At 43.3% G+C, this 27,888-nt stretch overlaps 1 protein-coding gene across 6 annotated transcripts in view; it reads right to left on the bottom strand.

Moving 5' to 3' along the window:
* Nucleotides 1-1,957: 1,957 nt before the first annotated feature.
* The window catches only part of pcdh7b (protocadherin 7b), a 127,301-nt gene continuing 101,370 nt past the window's right edge, over nucleotides 1,958-27,888 (bottom strand). For 2 of the 6 annotated variants that reach the window (XM_037758084.1, XM_037758085.1), the window contains exons 3-4: nucleotides 7,482-7,500; nucleotides 6,184-6,321 (exon numbers count right to left, since the gene is read on the bottom strand). In XM_037758084.1, coding sequence (XP_037614012.1) covers nucleotides 7,484-7,500 — 17 coding nt within the window. In that variant the 3' untranslated portion in view covers nucleotides 6,184-6,321; nucleotides 7,482-7,483. Of the gene's footprint in view, nucleotides 6,322-7,481; nucleotides 7,501-27,888 lie in introns of all 6 variants that reach the window. The other 4 variants (XM_037758081.1, XM_037758082.1, XM_037758083.1 and 1 more) reach the window with 3 other exon arrangements.

The raw sequence follows: 27,888 nt of genomic DNA, 5'->3' as shown, positions 1-27,888 counted from the left end.
CCATGCCAGGCAATTCAAAATGCTTCAGAGAGGACAAGAAAATGAGCGAGATTTGCATATCAACATGATTCAAACCTAGTATTTCTTGGAAGTGGCATCTTTTGAAGACGTGCATGCAGAAAAGAAACAGTCACACTTTTGAATTTCCAATTGAAATCGCACATAAACAAAACTTCCAGGCCTTGTGGGAAAACAGTGTTTCTCTCCCGTTGTGTTCTTACCCTACGTCCTCTAATGTCCCCGTGACAGTTTTTGGAGGAAAAACTTTCTCCAAATTATTGAACTCTGGAAATGTAATTTTACAGTGCATTGTCGTTTTCTATTAAGACACCATTAGCGGTTTGAGGGTGCTGGAGAGGCTGCGGCTTGCTGTTAATCAGAGCGTATGGGAATGGATCTCTAATCACCTAGACTGTAATCGCCTCATACATCACCCAGACATATAGGCAAGACAGGAGACACATTCAAAAACATGTGAATACGTTCATGTATGTCAGTATGTATACATCCACATACAACTGCCATAGAAGAAAAATACTTTTTGATTAAGTGTTGGACATGGTTGTTCCACATTAATGTGGACTTAATTCCATAAATATTCTTCTAAGAAGGGTATGATGACCAGTTTATATCATTAAACACCATTCATTTTATTTTAATTAGTCCAACACATGAAACAGTAAATCCTCCTGAAGAGATTAGCGTAGATGCTGCAATATAGCATCAGATATATCAGAACCGGAGAGTATTCTTTAATTGAAAGAAAAGCAAAGAACGGCACTGAAGGCTTTTCTCGATGGAAAAGATGCTCTCGCTTTTCTCCTGACTGGCTTTGGCAAGAGTTTGATTGACAGATGGTTCATCCAATCACCTGCCAAGTCATTTTTTAAAAGGCCTGACCGTCCCCAACGATTTCCAATGACGGCTTCTCAAATGGTTCCGTGCAACAAATCATCTGGCGCATCAGGTTAATAAATATCAGCCTATTGATAATACTACTAATACAAAAATGTTAAATAACTCATGTGCTTTCAATCTCCTTAGTGTGCATGAATAAATCACCATGTGGACTAAACTGCACTATCCAAATGTGCGTTACCATTGGAGCATCATCTTTTTGATAGCCTCAGAAGGGGCCAATAATTAATTAATAACACATTAGCCATAACTACCAAATAAAGCGATAATTTGCCCAAAGTGGCCGAAAAAATTGATTAATACAACTTTAAATAATACTTTGTTATTAGTAGGAGAATGTAGATTTATAAACTAGAATATAATTAGTATACTTAATGTTGGATATTTATTTTTGAAACTACATTATTACATGGTTTGGTTAACATACTGAAATCAATGTTGCATGTAAGTGGCTGGATACATACACAATACACTGTTTACCAACAATAGCCTATAATAAGGACCCTTTTTTAGACTATAGGAACTGTCCAGTTAAAGGTGCAGTGTGTATGATATGGCAGCATCTAGCGGTGAGGTTGCAGATTGCAACCAACTGAAATTTCTCCCATGTAACATGTAGGAGAACTGCGATGGCCGAAAACGTGAACGGCCCTTTCTAGAGCTAGTGTTTGGTTTGTCCGTTCTGAGCTTCTGTAGAAACATGGTGGCCGGCTATGTGAAGAAGACCCGCTTTGTATGTTGATATAAACGGCTCATTCTAAGGTAACGGAAACAAAATGATTCATATTTTTAGGTGATTATACACTAAAGAAAACATACTTATTAATATTACATTACATTTTTGCCAATAGATCCCCCTTAATGTTACACACCGTTCCTTTAATGTTGGAGTTCAGTAAGATGAGTGGTAATTACCACCATTGCTGTTTTGAAAAGATTATTATGTTGTTGCTTTTTTGACCAATTAAAGGCTCTTAAATTAATATTATTTATTGAAAATACAAACATACACATAAAAAAAAAACAACGGAACCCAATAGACTTGTTTTACCATGTTATATTTTAATTTCTGCAGAGACAAAAATGACAAGCAATTTATTTACACAAACCTGTACAAAAGCAAATTAAATTATGTAAAATATCTCATAAATAGAAGTGGACTTGCGTTCAATACACTTTGCCATGTTCAGCTAAGCTGCGTGCATAGTGACTCATATTAAAACGATGATAAATTTTTGTTCCTCAATTTCTATATCAACATCCAAGTCGCAGGACAAATAGTAATGGTTAATATTACAAATCTCATTACACACTTGTGAAGGCTATACGAGTAGAAGAGAGAGAGCACAGACTTGAACACACACCTCGGGCGGCGAGATACAAACATTTTCGATGGCAGGTACTTCCTGTTCTCTGTCGAATCTTAAGAAAAAAAAAAAAATTCTGTAACACCTCAGTGAGTATCAGAAAAAAAGAAACTCAGGAAAGAGTATTCAGTGTAGTTGCCACATTTTTTTTCTTTCATGTCTACTCTTTTTTTTTTTGTCTGAGGTTCACACTACAGCGTCTTTGTTTCCATCTGATGTAGAATTCAAAGCATCACCTCGCGGTATCACAGCAAACATCATACCGCGCTTATTTGTAGGACAGGGTTTCATCACCTACTGATATGCATACACTGTAAATCCGCGCACGGGCGTTGTGTTTCGCTCGGCGCATCCCGAGGTGTGTGTTCTGTCAGCTACTCTCCCCTGCAGCTTTTTTCACCCCCTCCTCCACTTCCACTCCTCCTAGTAAACCGTCACATTAGCATTTTTATCTCCAGGCTCCCTCAACTCCGAGCAGTCAAATGTCTCCAAGCATTTTTTTTTTCTGTTTTTAACCCCCCCTGCATCTTTCTACGCTTCTATATTCAGTCCTAGAGCTTGTTTCATGCACAAAAAAGGTTACTTGACCTCTGATGTCATACATGTACATGAGTGGAACACGACAAAAAAAATCCATTATATCATTATTATTACTACCAACAAGCAACTTTTGAATGTACCCATTCGGTAATGCACTATATGCTAGGAATGGAACAAGATAATTGAACCCAGCGGACAATAGCCATTTGAGTATTAGACCTACACTGACATTTTGACCGGTTGTCCTCCAAGAAGCCTTTGACATCATGGGATTTCATCTAAGATATGCAAATGTATTTCAGTCCGTTCTTAAATGCCACCCCCATCTATTTCTGTAAGCATGTTAATTGTTTATGCACCATTCCAAACCAACATTTAATCATACCAATCGGTATAAAAAGGCACAATTGCATATTTGCATTCACTCTAGTGTTTTTTTTTGTTTTGTTTTTTTACTTTTTTCAGAAGCACTCTAAATATACAAAGTGGCACCGGATAAAGAAAAAACACATAGTACATTGTCATGATCATTTTCACGGCTTTTGACTGTTAAAAGTGTGACAAATAAAACGTACGGGATTACAATGTAAAAAAATACAAGATGAAGATATAAAAAAAAAAACGCAAATCTCGTGGTATAAAGTTAAACATATGAAAGAGACGATGAAGAAAAATCAAAAACAACAGCGTGGTTTGAATGGATGTACTAAGTTGTACTACATGTTTCTTTAGGTATAACAAAAGCAAGCAACAAGGTGGATTTCCATGTTTACAGGGAAAAACATTTTTTTGTACATTTTGTTTTACAGTTTTTTTTTCCGCCTTCCTTCTCAGTAAGTGAAGTAAGTTCCCATTAAACGTGCAAGTAAAAAGTAAATATTTATGTATACAGTTGATAAGTATAGGAGCACTTTCTTTCCAACGAGTAGTACTTACAGACTATAGATTGCCGGAATGCAGAAAAAAAGCAGCTCCGGGTTCAAACCAAAGGGGTTTTTTGCTAACATACAAAAAAGGTTCCATTGCATCTGATATTCTTTTGCTTTTTATTACAGTCATGAGATTTTGCGCCTCTGCAGCTGCGAAAAAAAAGGAACATCACTGTAGACGGGGAGGCACAACATCTCAACATTGTCATGTGTCTGTGTGTGTGAGTGGTCGTTATAAGCGTCGGGATGTTTTGTCGAGACATCTCAATCCTTCATGTGAAAAGAAAATCCTTCATGTAATGTGTACTTAAAGCAAAGTTCTCCTAAAAAAAAAAGCTATTTTTGTGTGTGTGTAATGGGGGAATGCTTCATCCTGTTTGCGAAGCTTTGGTTTCACTTTTGAACGCCATCTTTTTCTCAGCCTGTAATCCCAAAAAAACCTCATGCGGAGACGTTTTGATTGTTCTTCCATTGAGCTGATTCTTACATTCGTGCTCAAAGATGTCATTACTGCGTACTATTGTATGGAAAGCGACATCTACTAGTGCTAAAAAAGGACTTTTGGACAGCCAAGTGTTGGGTTAATGTCACCTTTGAAGTGAAAAAGGAGTTGATGCTCGTTGGTCACGTGTACATTATGATATTTATTGCTCAGTCTATCACACAACAAGAAAGAAATAACAGTAAAAAGCTGTCCTTGCAGCTGTTTCAGGATCAGCTCGGCCATGTTTGCGCCCCCCTAAGCCTATTATCGGTGTACATCTACAGTATACACTAAATATAGCTTACAAACACACACTATATACTGCATATCGGGCCCAAACACACACATAATTTCAATTGCATCTTGGTAATTTGAATCTCGGCATGCCACGCTGTGCTTACCCAGGATTTTCAGTCCACTGGCCTCAGTTAAATTCATCTGCTTGTGTGTGTATGTGTCTGTATATGTGATTGCGAAAAAACAGGGTTTTACAACTCGATATAAACAGTAGCATCCCACTGAGGTGATTTCCGAATAGGCATGACCACGTACACACATGCTTTTTCCAGCCGATAGATCATGGCTCTAAAATTTTGCATCTCGTAAAAGAGGGATTTTGGTCTCAACCTCGCCAATCGAAGACAAAGAACGAGAGACTGAGGGAAGGTAGCAAGACAAAAAGGGGAAAATGAGAGCGGTTAGCGTCGTTGCTGTGGTCCGATGTTTATGTACAATGAAGATGTGAAGAGCGTGCCAACACTGGTAGAATCAGTCATCGTTTTGTTCGTCATACCAGCGGCGTTGTAGTCTGAAAACTGTTGCAGCAAATTCCCATTGGCTCCCATGTCTGTCCATTCCAAGAGAGGACTGACACAAGTGTTGTTTTCTGGGTTTTTAAAGCTTCCCGTCCTTATAAGATTTGAAACACGGTTATGTTTTGGTCTGCCATTGAGCAACTTTTTATCACAAACAGAATCCATAGACAGCTCAGTACAGTCTGAATAAAAGACCATTATGTCCAATATATTGTTGCAGCCACTGAACATCACGGCCAGAGCAGTGTTCTGAAATAAAAAAAAGGCATAACCAGACACACTTTGAAGTCAAAATAGTCCACATGTACAGCTTTTGTTTCTAGAAAAAAAACACAAAAAGAAATAGTCTCTTTTGTACAGTGTCATCTTCAGGGAATGGGGTCTTCATGGGGGAACGTGTTGGTGTGTGGGGGGGGTAATGCATGCATGTACTGTATTATGTAAAATGATTATTGTACAGGTTGACTGTCAAGCAGCAGATCATGTCCCAAGAGCCCGACTCGCCAGTAAGAGCAGCCTCGTTCCCAAGTCCCGTCAATGCCCCTCAACAGTTCTTCCTCCTCCTCCTTTTTCTTCCAGGTCATGGCCGGAAATTAGCACTTTAAAAAAATGTGTGTTTATATATCCACGTTTCATTAAGGAGCTGTCGTAAAAGTCTTTGGAGAAAGTTTAGTCCTACCTTGCGGGAACAAGGGCGGCTAAAAAAGCTTCTAGAGCTGTAACGGTGGTGGGTAAGCAGCTACACTTTAGTGTTGTGTTTTGAATGCCATACGCTCACAGGTACACCTCCCGCCGCGTCAGAGTACCGCAGGATGTGGGCTTGTACTCCCCGGTGGGCGCCAGAGGGATCTCCTCGGTTGGGTGGCCCAGCGCCTCCTCCCCGCTTCCCGGCGAGCCGTAGGAAGGCGAGCCAAAGGCCTCGTAGGAGGAAGAGGAGGAAGCCATCTTCTTGTTGAGCAGGTTGCGATTGCGGTCGCCCATCATGTGAGCGGCGTTGGGGTCTCCGTTGGCCATTGCGGCCATGGCGAGGGTCTCTTGGCTGCCGGGCTGCTCGGCGCCGCTGCTGCCGCTGCTGCTGCTGCTGCTGCCGCCGCCGCTGCCGCTCATGAAAGTGGAAAGCTTTGGTTGTTGGGGGGTGGTGGTGGACTTGGATGGCCGTCGCTCGGGCGACGTGCGCACAGGCATCCAGCAGGAGTCCGAGTGGCCGTACTCGTCGCATTCCCGGGTGCACTTGCCAGTCATGGCTACGTCAGGCAAGGGCCGGGAGTCTAGAAGGAGCAGATGGAGAAAAACACAGTAAATAATCCTGTTTGTTTCACTTAAAGTGGGCTATTTAATGGTAAACTAACAGATTTCCTAGCACTTAGTGTTTTGGTGTGGTACAGGTGTGGTGGTAGTATGAATCCCTTCATTAGATGCGTGAATTTTGTATTTTTTCTCCCTAATGAGGTCATCACCGCATCTAAATGTTAATGGAAGGAGGTATAAAAGAATACAAAATCTGAATTTTATCACTCGTGAGGAGGTTTTTAGCTTGTACGGATAAAATTTTGTTTTCATGCATATACAACATGACAGAAAAGGGTAACGGAAAAAACACCAATGAAAAGAAGACTCCACTGGCTATACGAACAACAGCCTCAAACTAAAAAAAACAAGTGGCGTGAATCAGAGTTGAAATAATGTCATGCTTCAAAACGTGTTTGTGCTGAGAGGGGAAAGGGAAGGGAGGAGGGAGCAGCGATGTAGGGAAGGAGGTCAGTTTTTTTTCAGTTTCTAAAATTTAAGATGCACAATTAGGCCTGATCTGTATGTATGTGTGTGTGTGTGTGTGTGGTATGTTTGTAAGATGGGAGCACCAACAACACCCTGTTTTTCCTTATCTGGTGATTGACAGACGGCAATCACATTCTGATCTAAGTAGCTTAATAGCTTTGTGTGGCTAAAGCGCTCCGATATCCTCTTAAATCCACTAATAGGGGTCTTAACCAATTACCTAGCTGGGAGCTGGCCTCAGATTAACTACGTCTACTGTATTATTGTGGAAAAGCAAATTATGTGCTTACGATTGCTACGCCAGGACAACATGGTTTGACAGATTACCCTACTGTCAATGACAGACAGTGCAAGAGTCTGTTTCAGTGCAATATGGGAAAGATAATTATCCAAAAATACAACGAAACAAAAGCTGAGTGGCTCAATTTAAGACCCAAAACTGTGAGGAAGGAAGCCCTGATTGAATACGGAGTTAATAAGAGTGCCAATGTCATAGAGATGCTATGTTAGATGTATTTAATTCATGACCTGATGTATGGAAAACCAAAAAAAAAATCAAGCAAAAGCGAGGGTGAGTGCAAACCAAGCCAAGCATGCCTTTGCCCATATATATTTAAAAATAAAAGAATCAAGAGTTTTGACCATGGCTTACTTTTAATGCTCTTTTTCTCCTGTAAAAGAAAAAAAAAATAGAACACAAATCACCTTTTATGTTTTGCACTTGTGCCATAAAATATATATAATATATATATATATACTGTATGACGAAACCTTGAGCAGCATTAACTAAAAAGACACCGCGGTTGAGGACAACGATGGCGGCCGAGACAAAGACAGCGAAGGAAAGAAGGAGATAGGAGTGACAGAATGTATAGGCCTAACGGTGGGGAGTGTTAAATCAAGGAAAATGAATGACATTCACTACGAATGCCTTTCAGCGAAACATTTGATATTACTTCTCGAGTGCCATTCGTGCGCTGCCAGAAATCCTATTTCTGCTAAATACTTATTAGAAATCCATTTTCATGTCACAAATTACCTTTTGTAAAGCATCAGCTAATAATTTGCCAGTCAATATATATCGCCAAAGCCTCAGGGGAGCAACTTGATAGGAATATAACTTTTTTTGTATCATTAGTGAGCACCAAACAACTCTGCTTAATGAAATGTAAATAGACAAGAAAATCAAACAAAACCAAAGAGATGCATTGGCAACCACAGATAGCTCACATGCCAGCCGATGTGGTGAAAATGATAAGAAATGGCTATGGACCATGGCATTGGGAGGAAGAGGCGTCTTTGTCTCTCCCTCGTCTCAGCTCGACAAACACAGCCATCAAAGAGGCAAGCGGATACCAGGTACTGATTGTCTTGCTCATTTACACCTACGATTGAGCCATCAGGCTACCCACAATGCACGGCGGCTCTCACGAGGGTCCCCCCCCCCTGCTCCTGAATGCTCATCCAATTGCCTCCTCGCCCTAGTCGCAATTCAGGCTCAAAAAGGAAAAAAAAAAAATCAGCAGGGAGGACCTCTTTGCTTCCTTCCAGCACTCGCGGGTAAGCAGCCAAACCTTGGGCACCACGTCTCCGACCGCCGCGCACGGCGAGGAGGTAGTTAGCCGGCGCTCTGTGTGTTGCGCGAGCTGAAAGGAGGCTGATTATTTCCTAGCCATGGTCCATTGACTCTGCAGGCTGGCTAAAAATGAAGACGTTTCCCACTGAGCTAATGAACTGGGCTGCTATATCAAAGCAACAATGTTTTTTTTCTTTCTCTCACCTCCCCCTGAGGTTGGGCCATCAATATGAGTACTTTAAAAGCATTTAAATCCATCTGTCCTCACACTCTGGACAAATAAGAGTCGGCTTTAGCCCGGACTAGTACTTTAACCTGCTGGCTTAGTAATAGCTGTAGGTACAAAGATCTAAATACATTCTAATGTCGACCCAACATCCATTAGATTATTATTTATTTTTGCAAGACTAGAAAAACTTTCCATTTTCTTATAAACCCTTGCTGGCTTATTCGATTCAAACTTTAAACCTGCAGTAGGCAGTTGACATTATTGGGTAAAAATTCCATAATAACCTTTCAGCATATTGTAATTCAAGTGTTCTGAGAGAAAACTAGACTTCCTCACCTCCTAATGGCTCTGTTTACAGGCTTTAAAAAATCTAACTTTGGCCAATCACAGAGAGAGAGAGAGAGCGTTCCTATTGGCTGTTCATTCAACGGAGGCAGCTGTCAATCACTCGCAAACTCAAATATGAATCAAATATGAATCAATATTCTGTTACTGTAATGCCTATTTCTCTCCTCAAATGTTTTCAGAAACACTTTACGCAAACGCACGACATGAATATGTTTGCTCCGGCTGGTGGGCGGTGTTTGGTATTTCCTCAACAGATCTCAACATGGCAACAGGTTCACAAACGTTCTCATTTTACAGCTAAACAGTACACTACGAGATGTTTCTGAAAACATTTGAGAAATAGGCATTACAGTAAGAGAATATTGATTCATATTTGATCAGCGCTGCCTAGTTTGACCATTTTGAGTTCACGAGTGATTGACAGCTGCTCAGGGATTGCAAGGTTCAAGCTCGGCTCTGATTGGTTGTCTGGTCTGTTAAATCAAGCAGATGCCATTAGGAGCACCAGAGGACACCGGATGACACATGCTTTCTTTCAGGTCACCTGTCTCATGCACTATACTGTCATGATATAGTGACCGTTTTGTAAAAAAAATAACTTTTTAAAATCATATTTGCTCCAATTCTACCCACTGCAGCTTTTGAGTCTGCACAATAAAAAAGCATCTCAATGTGGCTGATAAAAAATAAATCAATTGTAATTGTTTCAAGTATTTCTATGGCGAAGACACGCTCCGTTGCTTCCCAAACATATCCATAGGCCCTTTCAAGACCCAATTCAGAAATCAGGACGTAGAAAATATCTTCAAAGAAAAGCCCTGAGAGCACACGCAGCAGCGCTGTAGCAAGGCTTTTTTTGTTACATATTCACAAGCGTCCCGCGAGCCCGCACTATCAACCATAACACAGCACAATACAAGTGGGTCACTCGGCTGCGTTAAAAAGCCTCCCTTGCAACACTTTGACAAGGAGGCCCCTCCATACCAGGTTACGTCCCTCCCCTAAGGCTCGGGCCTTATTGTTTAGGAATCCGGAGCAAGAAATCGGTGGCATGGTCTCCGATGCCGGAAGAGAAGAGTGCTCATAATGGCTCACAACGCCATTAGCCCTCTTTTACATTCACTCAAAAAGACGCTTGCGGAAGAGCGAGAGAGGGATGGATGAGGGAGTGATTGACAGATGAGTTAGAGAGGGCTGAGATGTAACTCCATATGGACAAAACATGCCGCCGCCAAAGCGATGATTACTGTAGAGCATGTGCTCCGAGATATTTGTGCCTCATTTGAAGACGTTTGCGCCGGCTGAAAAGTGGGCCAGTGTATCTGCAGCGCCCGGTTGAGCCGCGGCTCTTCTTAGCATGGCTTTAGTCAGCCACCCTATCTATCAGCTGACATAGCTTACACACTGTGGGCATATTTCAAAGAAACCTCCACTGCTGGAGTACAGTAGCAATTGGATGCGGCGTCTTTAGCGGCTCGCTAAGATGTTGCAGCGGTAAGGAGAAAGAAAAAAAACGGAAGGGTTAGACTGTCATCGCTTCTGGCCGTATGCTGTATAATAATGTCTGTTGCGTGGGCATTTCTGGGCAATTACAGTTGAGTGTGTTTGTTTGTGTCACACTCATACTGTATGCCGTGTTTTTCGCCGCATGTCAGAAAAAGTCCACTCGCATTCGTCTACGTCACCGACGCTGAGCTGTGTCGCCCCCACCCCCAACCCAGCACCACCACCACCACCACCACTTCTCCTTCTTTCCTCTCTCTCTATATTTGAACCGCCGCTACACAGACTGAAGCTCCGTGACCTTTCGCCCTCTCTTTTTCCGGCCCGGCAGATTCGACCCAAACAAGCTGAGGCATCGGGGAGGAAGGGATGGAGGAGACAAAGCAGAGGTGATGTGCCATGCGTGCGTTTTTGTGTCTATACGCGCGTGTCTTTGACGGACACTGCAGCCGGCTGGACAGCAGATAGGGGTCATGAGCAGCGAGCGAGGGAGGAGGAGACGAGGATGATGTAAAGAGGGGAGAATAAAGGAGAGAGGGAGTGTGTGTGTGTGTGTGCTGAGTATAGCAGGGTCAGGGCCTGGGAGAAGGGAAACGGCAGATTGAGTGGAGAAGACAGCATGGCTGCCTCTGGGCCGTCACAGGCCATACACACTGCCAAAGAGAGCAGTGGAGAGGAGACAAGAGCAAGAATTGAGGACATTAGCGAAGACAGGAGGAGAGGACAGAAGAGGAGTGGAGTGATGATAAAGGGAACTTTCATAACAGAGTATGCCGTAAATAAATCCTGCTCTCTCACATTAAACTCATCAATGCGAAGACCTTGATTTAGCCTGTTTTAAGGTTTCAAATTATCTCCCTAACAATGAAGTCCTGTGTGCAGGTATAGACGCCAAGCGCCGCTCACCTCTCCATTAACTCAATCTAATATACCTCCATCACATTTCAGCGCATTAAGACAACTAAAAATACTTTAACCTCTAAATGTCATTAACACATGTCCACATGGTTCCAATTTGAAGCCACATCTTCATGATCAAAACGAGGGAAAAAAGGCAAAAAGAACATTGAGTCTGGCTTGGAAACGGGCTCGCGATTGCCGCCTCGCGCCCCTCATCAAAGGCCCGCCTGTATGGACAGATCTATTTCACGCGGCGGAGCAATCAGCGCGAAGATGACAGCGTACATTGCCGGGTGTCATACAGATTACCGCGTGCGCGGCTGAAGGAGGGGAAAATGAAATATTTATCCTGAAAAAGCAGCTGTTGGGAACAGACAAAATGGAAGAGGAGAAAGAAAGGAGACAAATGAAAAGTGATACAAGGAGACAGTGAGACAGAAATAGGAATGAAACTCAAAAACAACACCAAAAGCGAGCTCTCCGCATTTGCTCCGCAGTCTTCCTTTCTACTCATTCTCGCCTCTAATAGGGTCCCATTTAATTAGGTGAAACTTGCCGACTAATTATGGTGTAAGAGTGTGTTTGGCTGCCTTCGCTTCGCGGGGGCCCCTGTGGCATCGCCTCGCAGCCGAGAGGTCCTCGGCATCAAAGACAGACAGGCAGACAGACACTCTAGCTAAAGGTGGCTGCGGGGAACGAAAAAAGGAAGGACCTTAAAGAGGAGAAAAATAAGGTGAGAGAGGAAATGTAGGAGGGAAAAAGAACAGGTGCTAAATTATTAACGGCGTGACGGCGAGTTCAGACAGAACAATATCCACGGGGGAAAAAAAGCTGATATTTGTCTTTCTCTCGCTGAGATGTTTGCCAGACAATTAAGGGAGGGGATGAGAAGAGAGAAAAATGTGGCGACGCAGTGGTGCAGGGGAAAATGAGGACAAAAAGGGAGTCCTGGGGAGCTATGACCTTTTTGAAAACGCAAGTCATGGCGCGCACCGCTAGCGACGACATTAATTGATTGTCGACAGTGGAGATTTCTTCAGCGGCACAGCGAGTTAAATCCAAAAACCTCAAACATGTGACCCCTGTTAGTTCGGTTCAGATCTCGGGAGGCCAATTTGATCGAATGAGCAGAAAGTAACACATTTTTTGTCACTTTTAATTACTCTTGTATACGTAAGAATAATGTTTTCATACATATAACCAAGGCCGGCTCTAGCTCTTTTGGTGCCCTAGGCAAAATCTGGATTTTTAATAAAAATAAACAGTTGGTCCCTGATATTGTTGGCTTAAAGTGTTTAGTCAGTTTCACTACAATTTATACTTTTATTAACAAATAAGTGCAGTCTGACAGATGAAAAAGAGAGTTACAGGGGTGAAAAGTCTTTTTCTTTATTTATTTATTTGTTCATTTATTACTTTATTGCAGAAAATAAGTAAGTAAGTAAGTATTTATTTATCTTTTTTAAGAGGGCAAGCTCCACCCCCCTGCAGGTGGCGCCCCATAGGCGACCGCCTATATGGCCTATGCCTTAAGCCGGCCCTGCACTACATTTCTCTCCATGCAACCTTTTTTTTTCTGCGTTAGCGGTGCTGCTTATAGGTCAGCTTGAGAAATGTTGTTGAAAGCGGCAGCAGGTGAGCTATTCTCTGCCTTCTGAGCTTCTTGAAGTATTTACTGCCTGGCAAGGGCAACTAAGGGAATAATCTGGAACCCCCCCGTCGCCGCCGCTGCCATGCTTCGAGAGGTGCAGGACGGGGCGCGAAAGAAAAACAGAAAGGAGAGGGGAGAGTGAGTGAGGGGAAAGATACAGAGCCCTGATCGAGTTTTGTAATGAGCTGTCACCTCCTTTTGCCTCGCTGTTCCAGATGCCCAACCTCTGCGTGGAGCACAGACTCAGCATAACAAATCCACCATCCAGTACTTTCAGGAGAACTTTTCTAGGCTATATGCAGGTAGATGATGACATCACCTCCTTTTCATTCTCCCTCTTTTAGCCTATTCCCTATAGCATAGCACTGCAGGTAGGCATTGTGGGTATGATATGGCTGCTTTTCTCCTTCCAGCAGGGTCAATACTCTTTCCGGCATAATGAATGTACTGCGGCCTGCTCCCGAGGTAATTAATTGAGGAGAGATTAACTAGCATAATTTCATTCTGGTGACGATCTCTCAGCCAATTATCAAATGCGGCGTGCACTCTCCCCTCCCCTCTGCACCCATCCTCTCTCTCCGGGCCTCAACCTCTCTCTGCCCATTTGAACAGTCGGCACTCAAAGCTGAGAGAGCCCATAAATAAAAGCGTCCCCGCGTGTCATGCTCCCTCATTCATCTTGCATGCATATGCGTGCATAAGCAAAGGCGTACAGCAGGTGGTTGCCGCGTTCACCGGAAGCATATTTTCTCCGTCTCGGGTGCATAAATGCAAACACCGCAGGCCGCGTCCTTAGATCACTCCTGACCCCTGTAACCTCATCTATAAGTGGAGCAACAACAGGATGATGTGGAGGGGAGAGAAGCGGAGAGACTCATCCACTCTGCTAATGAGAGTGATGGCGCTGGCTTCCTGCCACACACACACATACACTACTGGAGCTACTCAAAAATGCCTCCAAAATATGCTCCGAAAGCCACACACATCTTAAAGAGGACCTATTATGCTCATTTTTTAGGTGCATACTTGTATTTTAGGTTTCTACAAGAACATGTTTTCATGCTTTAATGTTAAAAAAAACGCTTTATTTTTCTCATACTGGCTGTGCTGCAGCACCTCTTTTCACCCTCCGTCTGAAACGCTCTGTTTGAGCCGCCCCCCAAAAAAAGCCCAGTCTGCTCTGATTGGTCAGCTGGTCCACTCTGTTGTGATTGGTCAACTAAACCAAACTCTTCGGACTCCACTCCAGCTCCGTTATATAACTTGTTTCGTTTTAGGGGCGTGCCTAAGTAGCCGCTAGGGAGGTATTATCCAAACATGTTACTGGGTGACATCACTAAGTTACGGAAAAAAGGCAGGACTTCAAGCAAGGCGTTTCAGGCAGTTCAGTTCCCTTTGGCGTGGACTTTCGGCTTTGTAACTTTGCAGATATTTTACATGCACAAAAAAAATATATACTGTATATATATATATATATATATATAACACACTAAAGGAAAAGGGAAAAAGCGCAAAAGCATAACAGGTCCTCTTTAAATCAAAGGGATTTTCTCATCACGCTTTCATATTATCCTTGATGCATAATCACCTTTACAAGCTACAACTCACATCTTTGTATATGCAATTCATTTACGCTTAAAATCCACCCAATTACAGCACAACATAAAGCACTTTCCATGTGCAGTTTTCTGTCTTCAGCATGGCACTCCAAGCTTCAAGAGAATACTCTGGAAGACCCGCGAGGATTAGCATTAGCCGCTCTGCTATGGTGCACACATGCAACACTGCTAGCAACCGATAAAACAATGTGGCATTCTCAGCTCATTTTTTCCACACCACACAGACACTGTGCGGTTGTAGCAAACCTTACAATAACCATGCAGCATGTGCGTGTGTGAAGCTTGTGTGTGCATGTGTGTGTGCGTGTGTGTGTGTGTGTGTGTGTGTGTGTGTGTGTGTCGATGCTCGGCATTCCCAAGCACAGACAAGAAGACAAGCACACAGTATTATTTTGATAAGACAAACACAGCATAGGGGATGAAAGGGTGGTGGGTGTGTAGAAAATGGTAGGGCTTACTGAGCTACTGTGAGTGTGTGAGCGAAGGGTTAAATCAGTTTAAAAAATGTGTTTTTTTATTGTTTATTATTCCTCTAAATTCTTTCTCTCTCACACACATACACACCAATCCCCCCTCCCCCCTTTCTCTCTCTCCAGTCTTTAGAAAAAGAAGTGTCATTGCTTCTCCTCCACTGTTACTCTTATCGCACACTCGCAGGCACACTCACACAATAGCCTGTTTTACACCATTAAATGGTTATTTGTCAAAATACAATTTCGATTAAATCCCACCCTAAAATAAAAAAAAGAGGGAAAAAAGTCTGTGATTTGTGCTTTTTTTTACCGATCGTACTAATAAGAGAAAACATCTAAATCATGCTATAAGTCAATAGGAGAGAGGTAAGAATTGTCTGAGGGGCAGAGTTTCGAAAATGACCCGAGGTAGTTTAAAAAATATGATTGTAACTCAGGCTTTAGTGGAATTTTTATCTCATGCGGTTAAAACGAATGGCGACTGCACAGAACATACTTCATGTCGAGCCCTAAGCAGCATATGAAATATGAAGCTTCAAAAAGAAGTATTTTACCACTTGGCAAAGACACTCATAACACTAGCAGCTAATTTGCATCAGAATTTCATTATGTGCCTTAAATTTAGCATGACCTACATATCCCAAATAACGCTGTATTCATGCATTGTATAACTTTCATTTAAAAAAAAAAACACCAAACCAACTCCTTATTTTGAAATACAAGAAAATATACCAAAATAAAAGTCCCCCAATGCAAAATGTACTCCCTCAGCGCCTGATGTCTAAAAACAAAAGGTTCCACTTGTGATGAGTAGTTAGCAGCTAGCTAGTTAGCGTGTGAGTCAGCCAATAACACCCACTATCTACCATGCTTGTCATCCTGAGTGTAGCAATTAGCTCTCGGGCTGCTAGCGCATTCTGGGTCAGCGCGAGCCAGGACGCGGTGAGTCACGACCTTAATGGAAAGCTAGTGGTGGAAATGTGGTGGGGGTAATTATGCTGACCTCATGGGACGGGCTCTCGGTTTTTCCGGCGCGGAGGCTCGTGAACAGACATAGTGAGCTCCACTCCAGGGCCGACAAAAAGGCAAATTACCCCGGGCCTGTGTTTTCCAGAGGGATTTGTTTTCTGTGTTTCAGCAGGTTCACAAAACATGATGGACTCTTGTGTTCTACCTCAAAGCTCGGAGGGAAACTGATCATTTCAAGTCCTGTTGACTTAGTTGGAGAAATGCTTACTGTTTACTTTGCGCATTCCTTTTCATTAAAGGTGCTAAATTAAAAAATTCGGGGCATAAATATAGCATCAAGCAACTATTTACTCTGCAAAGATATAGTGGGATAATGTCTACCTGAGCAGAGAATGAAGCCACTCCCCCTCTCTGTGTGTTGTAATGTGTGAGTTTCTCTGTGTTTTGTTTACGTAGCCGGTCTAGCCACACATGCATGTAAGTTAGGGTTGTGAGAAAAAAATCAATACAGCATAGTATCTCAATATTTTCGTGGCAATATTGCACGGATATATAATATCAACACACGGACGTCAAGTATCAATCTTTTATCATATAAACTATTAGCCTCTAAACAATATGACCGCCCATCTACTATTCTGTCTTTCAGAGATTGTAGCAGGCTCAGTCTTAAAGCTAGAGTTAAGATACTGGTATCGTATGAAACTAGAAAGGAATCTATCGGTACCAACCATGTCATGCTAAATAACACTCCAAAGTTGCACTAAATTTTTGCGAGGAAACCTGGAATGGCCATTTTCAAAGGGGTGCCTTGACCTTTGAACTCAAAATATGTGAATGGAAACTCTGAGATGAACAGAGTGAAAACTGTCTCTTACTAGATAAAACCGATGTTGACAAACTGTATAAGATAAGATCGTATCGTGACTTAGGCAATCTCTCAATCATAGATACGCTCTAAATTTGGAATTTAGCACCTTTAAGTTTGAGTTAGTGGGAGTTGTGAACAATATAATACTAGATATGAAGAACAATTTAACAATAACGTAGTTGAACTGCCTATTCAAGATGGTGCACTTGTTGCAGTGGCCTACACCTACACCTAACGAAAAAGCTGCCTTTTGTTTGTAGTCTTGGTCATCTTTCCCATCTGTCATGATGACTTCGAACTCACAAGCTCAATTATAAAGATATTGGGATGTGACAACACTCCTAGACACAGCTTTAAAGTGTTATGACCGGGGTAACCAAACAAGCGATCAGACGGGTTTTAAAGAATCTTCCCTCCAGAGCACCTGCTGGGAAGGTTAAAAACAAACTGCATCAAATGGCTCTGCACAGTGCAGCCCTTGATAAAAGGATGTGCCAGTCAGCAAATAGGTTCTCCAGCACCTCTTTAATGTATCCTTGAGTCTGACCAGGGGGCCTCTAGCTGTGTTAAAAACCTCCCACGGTGTTTGAGTGTTAAGAAATGGAAGCTGTGACAGCTTCAGGCCTCATCCTACACGGCAGACATCTGTTGACGGAGTCTTGATCACCATCAATTTGCATACTAGTCATATGTACAAAAACATGTCCAGATAGACCGCGTGGTGCCAAGATGTCATCACATATTGGGCTCGGGAGCTCGGCGAGAATCGTGATCTTTGATTTCTTGAGTGCCTTAAACGCTATCCAGCCACTCTTGCTCAGGCAGAAGCTCAGAGCGATACAGCCCGATAACACCAAGGTGTCCTGGATTATAGACTATCTCGCAGATAGGCCACAGTTTGTTCCCTCCCGGTGCAGAATATTGGTTTTGCTGCTGCAGAGAGGCACTGCGCTGTCACCTTCCTTATTCACTCTCTATCTTTGACTCGAGACCCAACGGTGGGTCACGCCACCTACAGATTTCCTCTGATGATTCCTCCATTATGGGATGTATCCTTAAGAAAGGGGAGGAGGTAGAAATGAGTTTGGTGGGGAGAGTTACTACAGAACCTTTAGGGCACCTTTTCTGTCAGGCTGTTCTCATACATCAGTCGTAGCTATACGTATGAAAAGTAACGCACTGTAATTCGTATATCCCACGAAATCAATTCGTATGTAATCCATATAATTGTAAATGCGACAAATGCTGCGTAGGGGGGAGGTCGGGGTGGATGGATGGTCGAAAAACACCAGTTTTTGTCACGCAACTTCTGTACTTAAGTTATGCCAATCCCGTTGTTATTTTAACCCAACCCACAATCTTTTCCTAAACCTATGAAAGTAGTTTTTGTCACGTAACTTCCGTACTTAAGTAACGACATTCTCGGATTTATTTAAACCCAAACCACGATCTTTTCCTAAATTTAACTAAGTCATTTTTGTCAAGTAACTTCCGTACTTAAGTTACGCCACTTCCGGTGTTATTTTATCCGAAACCACGATCTTTCCTTAAATTTAACTAAGTCGTTTTTGTCACGTAACTTCCGTACTTAAGTTACGAGATTCTCAGATTTATTTAAACCCAAACCACGATCTTTTCCTAAATTTAACTAAGTCGTTTTTGTCACGTAACTTCCGTACTTAAGTTACGAGATTCTCAGATTTATTTAAACCCAAACCACGATCTTTTCCTAAATTTAACTAAGTTGTTTTTGACAAGTAACTTCCTTACTTAAGTTACGACATTCTCAGATTTATTTAAACCCAAACCAAGAATTTTTCCTAAATCGAACTAAGTCGTTTTTGTCATGTAACTTCCGTACTTAAGTTACGCCACTTCCGGTGTTATTTTAACCGAAACCACAATCTTTTCTTAAACTAGTAGTTTTGTTTCCTAAACCTAACCAAGTTGTTTCCTGTGAAGATGTAAGGTTATTTTTGAAAAGACTTAGCGGAAATTGACACATGCACGTCACGTGTTTGTTGGCGTTTGTAGAAAAACGCATGAAAAATAAGGAATAACCTCTTTGTAAGATATTATATGAACCATTGTATGAGGACACGTCGTTTCTGTACATGTACAGTATCTATCAGATGCTTTGAGGTTGACGGCGTTATAAAGAACAAATACAAATGCAATTTACTTTGAACACAGTAATGCATGTACATATTTTTTCTATGTCACCCTTGTCTATGCATGTATGTGTCAACGCAAGGACATGCCAGCTGCGTGTGCACTGCCCACGCCCTCTCCCTATCCCTAAGAGGTTTTGTATGTTGGGTCAAATTATGCAGCGTGAAGAAGGAAAAAGAACATTTTCACCATCCTCTCCTCATCCGTGCCTTGCTTCACCAGCTAAGGGGGTGTCAGCAACAGTGGCACATCTTAAACATTCATCAGCGCACGATTCTGTTTCCAGCAAACAAACGCTACAGGGATACAACTCGGCTCTTTTCAGTCATCATCACTCAGGAGTCGCCTCCTATCCTCGAAGCTCCAAATCTAGATTTGAATGCAAGTGGACACTTGAAAGCAAGTTTCACATTAACGTGCGCGTGTATCGCACGGATGAACAAGAAAGGTAGATGATTGGGTGCGAAACCGGACCTGGATTTGAGTCACTAACCATACGCCTCTTTCAACCCACAACACACACCCTTCTTAACAGGCCAGTTTAGCAATATAGAACTACAGCGCCATGGCTGGAGCCATACACAGTGTATTATTTAAAGCACCAGGGGCCCAATTTGTCACTCTGGCGGGCTCATCACAGGCGAACATCCTTTATGAAATGCACTTTTCACGCTGCCTGTCGGAGGGATCAAAGCAGCGGCAGCCTTGCCCGTTTCTCCCTCTTCACTTTCCCTGCTCCGATTCCCACTGACAAAATGAGTCAATTTAAACCAAATGGATCCCCTATCAAAATAACGAGAGAGAGGGAGGGAGGGAGATAGACGGGGAGAAAGAGATTCATATCGTGGGTGGGTGAGGTTTGGACAGGTGGGCAGTAAGGGAATATGGACACTCAGCCTCTCTGATCTGGACAGAAAATGGTTGGATAGAGGACGTAAATGCCATCACTGTATTAGACTTCAAGTCAGTTCTCAGCTCAATGGAGTAGATGGTCAGACTGAATTCACCGTTTAGTTTAATTTCTCAACTGTTTCTATATGAGAAATTTGTAGGCTAGGCTACATTTGGTCTGTTTGACAGAACATGGGGGTCACAGTTTTGGTTAAATCATAGACTGTATATCAGAAGTGGACGTAGTCACCGTGACCTCACCCATTGGTTTTTGGACTGACATTTTGAAGCCTTGAGTTCGGCATTTTGGCCGTCGCCATGTTGGTTTTTTGCAACCTGAAGTGACACGAGAGGGTGGAGCTAAGTACAACGGAACACTGAATAACACATTTTCAGGCGACTACCGAAAAGGTTATAATTAACTTTCGTGAACTGAAAACACAATGTGAAAGGGTTAAAGCTGTAAGTCGAAAAACACTGGACAAACGCCGTGGTAGCAACCTGTCAATCACAAGGTAGCCACGCCCTAAAGCATACCCTGCTTTATGGTCTATTTGACTCTAAATGGGACCATAATTTACTAAATGAACATCATGCTGTTTTGAAGAAGACTTGAAACTAGCAATTGAGACCATAAACTCATGTTTACAATGTTTACTGAGGTAATAAATCAAGTGAGAAGTAGGCTCATTTTCTCATAGACTTCTATACAATCAGACTTCTTTTTGCAACCAGAGGAGTCGCCCCCTGCTGGCTATTAGAAAGAATGCAAGTTTAAGGCACTTCAGCATTGGCTTCACTTCTTAGACCCAGAGGTTGGCGCCTGATATGAACATTGAAACAGGTTTCAACTATCATTATTTCTCTTATCAACACTGGCCGTCACGTAACGTTAAATATCTTGCTGCATCAGCAACAAACATTAGCTGTTGGCTTTTGTGCCTAGCACAGCTCATGTGGCTACCTGTGGGGAACAGCTCCAGCCCACACACGGAGTCGTTCAAAGCTGCCTATTTTGAAAGCTTTAATTCCGAGCAGCAAAAAAACTTGTAACGCAGCGCTAACCTGGCATTGATCAGCCGTGCTTGAGGAACCCCCCTGCTGATATTTGGTGTGAGTATTAGGCTACTGATTGCACCTTTAAACAAGACATTTGAAGATGGCGAATTAATACTTGAAGAGTTCAAACAGCCCCGTGCTCACCGCATCAGTCTGTATATTATTTCTGGCTCATATGATACTCAAATTAATTTGACATTAGATGACACGGAGTTCGCAACGTAACTTCGCCGTGCCTTTTCTCCTTTGTCTTTGAAGCACTGAAAAACATGCTTCATTATTCACCCAGCTTGACAGGCCCACCACCACCCCTCCACCTCCCTTCTACACCCTCTACCCCCACCACCCTCTTTTTAGCAAAGCTTTCGACCAATTGATTTTTCCTCTTTCCTCTGTCTGCCTCTTCCCTCACACCCCTCCCCGTCCTTTACTCTCATGCTTCTGGGTTGTGGGAAATATGTATTCACATTGATCGACGACGGAGCTGATGGGTGTTTCATGAGCGTCAGAACTCAAACTGTTTTTGTCCCACCGATGTCTCCAAATATCAATCACCAGTGGGGAGAAGAGCGCGGTCCGTACTGCAGATTAGGGGGATAAAGGCCCAAAGGCCAGACTCATTTTCTTACTGGCGAATAGAGAGCAGAAAAATATACACCAGACAGCGATAGTCTGACCCGTGATGGAGTGTTTGTGTATTCTGCGATTCCTCCCGTGAGCTGTCCGTGCTTTTTAGGAGACAGATAGAACTTTTTTCGGCACATGATGAAAATACCTGAAGCGGATCCGCGACACGGACTGAGTTCGACCCCGGAGGGTGTAAAGGTTGTTTGGGGTGCCGTGCGTGACGCGGTACTGGGGTTGCTCGGATGGTTATTCCTGCATCTGCGTGGCCTCTATTAAAAATGCAGCTCCGACAGGACATTTTCCGCATCAAATTTTCATAACGTCAAGCAGTCTCGACAGCCCCCGTCTTACAAACGCTCACACGTAACATTGATGAAGTTGTTGAAGCCCATCTGAGTGAACGCAGTATGGCTTATGTATGAGGGATGCAGACAGGGTCCGTGGTTCATAGACAGTGGTATTCCTTAAGGGGCCTTCGCTGCAGTATGCGTGCTATCCCCCAGATGCACACCTTCAGCACTGACTCACATGCGTGGACGCACACCGACACCGCTGTTTACTCGCTCTCCCTGTCTGCACGTACACAAAACCACACGGAAACATGTATTGTGCCCCAGTGAGGCTGACTTATTATTACAATTATGACAGAAAAAGGGATCTCGAAGCTGCACTGGTGTCTAGTGACAGTCCTAGACAACAATATGTGTGCAAAAATGAGCGACATTTAAATAGCCAGCAGCCCACACACGCTGTGCGCTGTACAGTCCATTGACATAATATACAGTACAGTCGGCGAGCCAAACTAGTAAACACATCATGTCTAATCCTCATGAATATCACGACCCGATCTGACTCAACTGCTCTTTTCATATTTTCATATTCATATTCCACTGTCACATCCAAGATAAAAGCACATCATTCCGGCAAAATAAAACCTCGTTCCACCAATTGCGGCGTGCAAGGTCATATGGAAATAGGCTTCCCTCGCAGCGAGGGGAGACAGAGGCATCGCCAGCCCGTGTCAGCGCCATAAAAAATGGCAAAAGCCGCGTTTGATAAATGCGCCGGGTGCACGGCGTTCACACGCACTTCCCCCTCGGCCTTAGCAAATAGTCTGTGAGGAGAGCTGTGGAAGTTTCGACTCCGTACAGAGGGGCGATGAAGATGTACGCTTCACGTCACTTGAACCTCATTATCACCCTCGCAGTACATACTCCTATGTTCTGGACCGCAGAAACAGGCCTGCGGCTCATTTTGGCCCCCATTATCACGGAGAAAGCTTTCAAGAAAGAGAGTTGTAGTCGCTGTAATATTAAATCAAACTAAAAGTACTGGATTTATCACTCTGTGCACAGAGCTAAAACAACAACAAAAAAATCCTTTTGATGACTTCCAACTTAATCCAAGCAAAGCTGACAGAATAGTTGCTTTCTATCCAGTTCGCCGGTTGAAAGATTAGCATTATCTATGTCCCTTTGATGAAAAGAATTCACCAAGAATAGGACAGTTGAGACTACACTGTAGCATACAGTGAGTGAGTCATATGAGGGGTCTGCTGCATGCCGTGTTAATACCTGATGAGCCTCGCTTGGAAAAAAAAAGTAATAACGTGTATTTACTTCCTTTGTTTCCTCTTGAGAGACGAATTGGGAGGGGGCTCGTTGAGCTACAGTGGAGTGTGCAACCAAATTAAGAGAGAGAGAGAAACATAATCAGTGAGCGGCGGAGAGAGAGTGCGAGTGTGTGCGAGAGAGAGAGACTGGTAATATGCTTGGGAATTTAATAAGGCTCAGCGCTCCTCAATAATATCACCCGCTTCACAGAGTCCTCTGGGAAACATGAAATGTGCCGATAAAGGATGATGCCTCCCTCTGACAAACGGGGTGTGCTAAAAGCGCTAAAAGAAGAAAAAAAAAAAAACAGCAACAAAAAAAAGAAAAGGAAACAGGCATGTGCCGCCGCCATAGCTAGCGCACATGCTAATATGCCCCAGGCTACACTTTAAAGAATTATTCACTTTCTTCTCCTTATGCTGCGATTCTCCAAAACCTCCCCTCTTTTAAGGTCACACGCGCTGCGCACTTATTCAGACTCCAGCTGAGTAATGTCAAGCTTTATTCGCAGAATTGTTAGTGGACATGGGCAGGAGTTTTGTGTTTGTGTGTGTGTGTGTGTGTGTGTGTGAGAGCATTCAAGCCTGTTCGGCCATGTTGAATATACAGGAAGCTGCGGTAAGATTTGTCATGGTATCACAGCTTCGCCTCTATGAATGATAAAGTTGATCAAAGAGCAGCAAGTATTTTCAAAATAAGAGGTGGTGATTGCTCTAACTGTACTGTAGGTAAATACACTATATGCCAAAAGTATGGGGGCACCCAAATATTGCACTCATACGTATTTGATTGTTGAACATCTTATTCCAAAACCCTAGGCATTATTATGTTACTATAACAGCATCAGCAAAATTTTGAAATGCTGCTTTTTGTGCGATTAACCTGCACGCCTACTTTTTCGAACTGTTGTTTTTGTGTATGAGTACTTTCACGCAGAACACAAATATCGCGCTGCGAAAAAGCGGCATATACTTTTGGGATGCATTGTGACCACATTGAACACAAGTGTAAATGCAACCGCGTTTTCAATCCACATACAACAACTACGTGAGCGGAAATACGTAATCGCGCAAACGAGGGGAGGATGTGACGTTCGGTTGTTTGAGCTGGACAGAGCGATCAGATCTCAATCGGATATCAATGAAGACACTCGAGACACATATTAATACCAGGTGTAAATATAATCAGGTTAAATCATATCTATCTATATACAATCTGGATACTAGACGCAATTTAATGCCAGGTGTAAAGGGGGTCTCTGTGCGGTCGGCTGCTAGAGTTGGGCGCTGCTGACGATGATCCAGTTCATCACAAAAAAATGTCTTTCTTGACCTCGCATTGTGCAAGGGGTCATTGTCATGATGAAACAAGGATCATCGTTATACATTGTAGCATTTCCTTTTACTGGAACTAAAGGGCCTAGGGTTGGGTTGAGTAGCAGTCTTTCTTTCTTTCTTTCTTTCTGGTTGGCTAGTAGTGGGTGTGACTTATCAATTAACTCAGTGGCTCAGGTGTATTAAGTGCTCATGCGTAGCAGCATTTATTCAACTGTTGCTGAGCTGCTGTTGGACTGCATTGAATTTTTCTTTTCCTGAGAACTGTGAAGCCGGACATCTTCGACCAACATCAGGGCGTCGTCTGCATACTGTCGGTCACACACGGACAAATGAGCACTATCCGTTACATTTGATTCCACATGTGTGAATTTCTCACATTTACTTTTCACAAATTTTTACGGAGTCAAACCCATGTTGACACCAACACAACGGAGAAATACACCCCCCATGATCTGTCATGTCCTCTCAAACGAAACAGAGAAAGACAGCCTCTCGCTCTGTTGAGTTGACATTTACATACCACACTGCCTGCTAGTGTAGGAATCACCCTTAGGCTGTACCAGGGCCTTGAATTTAGGACGGGCACTTTTTTCGGCCCCCCCCCCCTCCCTCTCTTGTCACTACCTCACCAGGACCTGCTCACGCTTGACAAAAAGAACCCCAAACATGTACCTTGCTCCACTGCCGCCAAAACGGGCTGCTGGCTTTCAGACGGGGGACACAAAGCGTGAAAGAGAAAAAAAAAAAAAAAAGCATGGCCCATTTCTCTCCCCCTACCTCCCTCCCCTCCGTCCTCTCTTTCCTATCTGAGCAGACATTGATGTTCACATTCTTTCTTTCATGGCAACTCTGTCTATCAAGGCTCACCTGCTCTTTTGTCTTCACTAATCCGTTCTCTCACGCTCGCTCAATCTTCCTCCATTTTTTTTTCCTTCGATACCTTTCAATATTTCCTCCCTGTAGTCACTCTCTCTCTCTATCTTTCCTCCCTCACCCACCACCCCACCCGCCCCCCATTTCTCTCATTATCTGCCTCTGTCTCTGCTGATCGGCCAACGACTCCCTATTGGCAAATTCATGAGATTGATCATTTTTACACGGGTGGGTGGATTTACTAAAAGAGCCCCCCTCTCCTCTCTTCCCCCCACCGATACACGGCTCCTACACAGCGCTCTATGTGGCACCCACACCCCTGCCGGTAAGACTCCGAAGCCCTATCACTTAACATGCACTGGGCTCAACTCCCGGGAGGAGAGAGAGGGAGGCTATGGGGAGAGAAGGAGAAGAAAGCAGGAGCAACGTCTGGAGCGGAATACTAATAAAGTGCAGCACTCGAGAAAAAAGAGAGTTGGGGAAAAAAAAAAGACAGTGGTGCTACAAAATTACCACTTAATTTGATTCAATACTGTAGCATCTCCGTTTTCCGTTCGCCTCGTGTTTTGCGCGCGCAAACGTGTGCGTCAATTTGTGTGAATATGTGTACGACTGTGTGTAAAGTGTGCCCACAGGCATGCAAAGATACAGAGTTATAGAACTCTCCACTTAAGATATTCATATGCCTTAGGGGACTTTGGGCACTCCATCCTTTCTCTCTCTTTTTTCCCTTTAATGTCTGCGCGCATGCGAGTGCGCGATACATGTGTGCGTGAGTTTGGCTGGCTCCTTTGAACAGAGAGAGGTTGCATTAGCATGATTAAAAGGACAGTAACAAATGACTGCTGTCTCAGGGAAGCCATGTGACTATCACAACAGGATATAGGCCAAGTATATCAAGGCGACACACTCCCTCGCGCTTCGACGTAAAGAGAGGAGGGAAAACGAGCAATGAGGGACGTTAAGAAGACACAATTCGCGACATCTCATACGTGCCAACTTTGAGAATTTCCTTGAATATGTCGTGTATAGTGTTTTAAAAAGGCTGCATTGGTGCGAGTGTGTGTGTTCAGATGCATCAAATATTAATGGGCACATGGTCGCTGGTGAAGCCTCATTATCACAATTTCTTTTGGGGGAAGAATACAGAATAGAGGGTTTCTTTCATTGCTACAACTGCTGAGTTGCAGGCAAAGGCGGCCTCTAAAAATAGCCTCAAGGTTCCGTGTGCCGTAAATCCATTTCTATGCGCGCACACTGGGTGGAAGGAGTGGAAGAGCATATTTTTATACTGGTTTCACTCATTGTTATTCAACCACTACGCGGACTATTTCCCCTTCATTACAGCTTTTAATCATTTAGCTGAGAATTACTTGCCTGGTGCCGGGAAAGTTCATTGGCTCAGCTTTCAATAATAACCATTCCGAATGGATAAAGTCATTAATTCCTGCCTATCACTTGGCTAATGCTCACCCGTGGCTCTGCAATAAACCTTTTGCTAGCCAAGTGCACTCTTTTCCAATTCCACTCAGAATAAGGAAGCTATAACCTTGTTCATGTTAGCATAGTGGAAAGAACATGTTTCTATCTTTGCCCGTGGCAGCATTCGGCTGACATTCATTAATATTAGAAGGCGGAGGGAAGGCAGAGAGTGAGAGAAAAAGGTTCTGCGGTACATTAACGGCCAGATTTATTGACGTCTTTGCGCCGTGAATGTGGCAGGTGCTCTTAGGCTACTTGTGAACAGCGGAGCTCCCCTCAACTCCTGCCTCTGGAGATAAGTTTGCGGGGGGAAAACACACACACACACACATTCTGTCAAGGTTGCTGAGACGTTGCAGGAACTTTTATGAATGTTCTCTGTCTTGTCAGGGCACAGTGTGCAGCCGCTCGCTGACAGCGGGCACAAAATGATGGAGGGTCGGAGCACGGCGTTGCCAACGGCTGAAAATCACCTGCCGGACCTGTGGCCAGACCTTGAAAACAGACTTAGACCACTTTTGAGGTCTCCAAGTCATATTTTAAATCTTTCAAACCAGTCTGAATGCTCATCTATGAATAGCCGCTGAGCTTTCAGAACAAGGCCACATCATTCCAACTAAGGGTGTGGGAAGGACAAAGAAACTAACACCTGAGCTACCTGCACAATACAACCTTAAAGGGGACATAACATGCTGATTTCCAGGTTCATACTTGAATTTGCAGTTTCTACTAGAACATGTTTACATGTTTAATGTTCAAAACACACTTTATTTTTCTTATACTGTCTGTTTGAATATACCTGTATTTGCCCTCCGTCTGAAACGCTCAGTTTTTCTTTAAGACCCCCCTCCCAAAAAAGCCCACTC

The sequence above is a fragment of the Sebastes umbrosus genome, chromosome 22 (assembly GCF_015220745.1).
Source record: "Sebastes umbrosus isolate fSebUmb1 chromosome 22, fSebUmb1.pri, whole genome shotgun sequence".
In the NCBI taxonomy this organism is placed as follows: Eukaryota; Metazoa; Chordata; class Actinopteri; order Perciformes; family Sebastidae; genus Sebastes; species Sebastes umbrosus.
The sequence above is the reverse complement of the archived record's forward strand: the minus strand, read 5'-3'. Positions and strand labels throughout refer to the sequence as shown.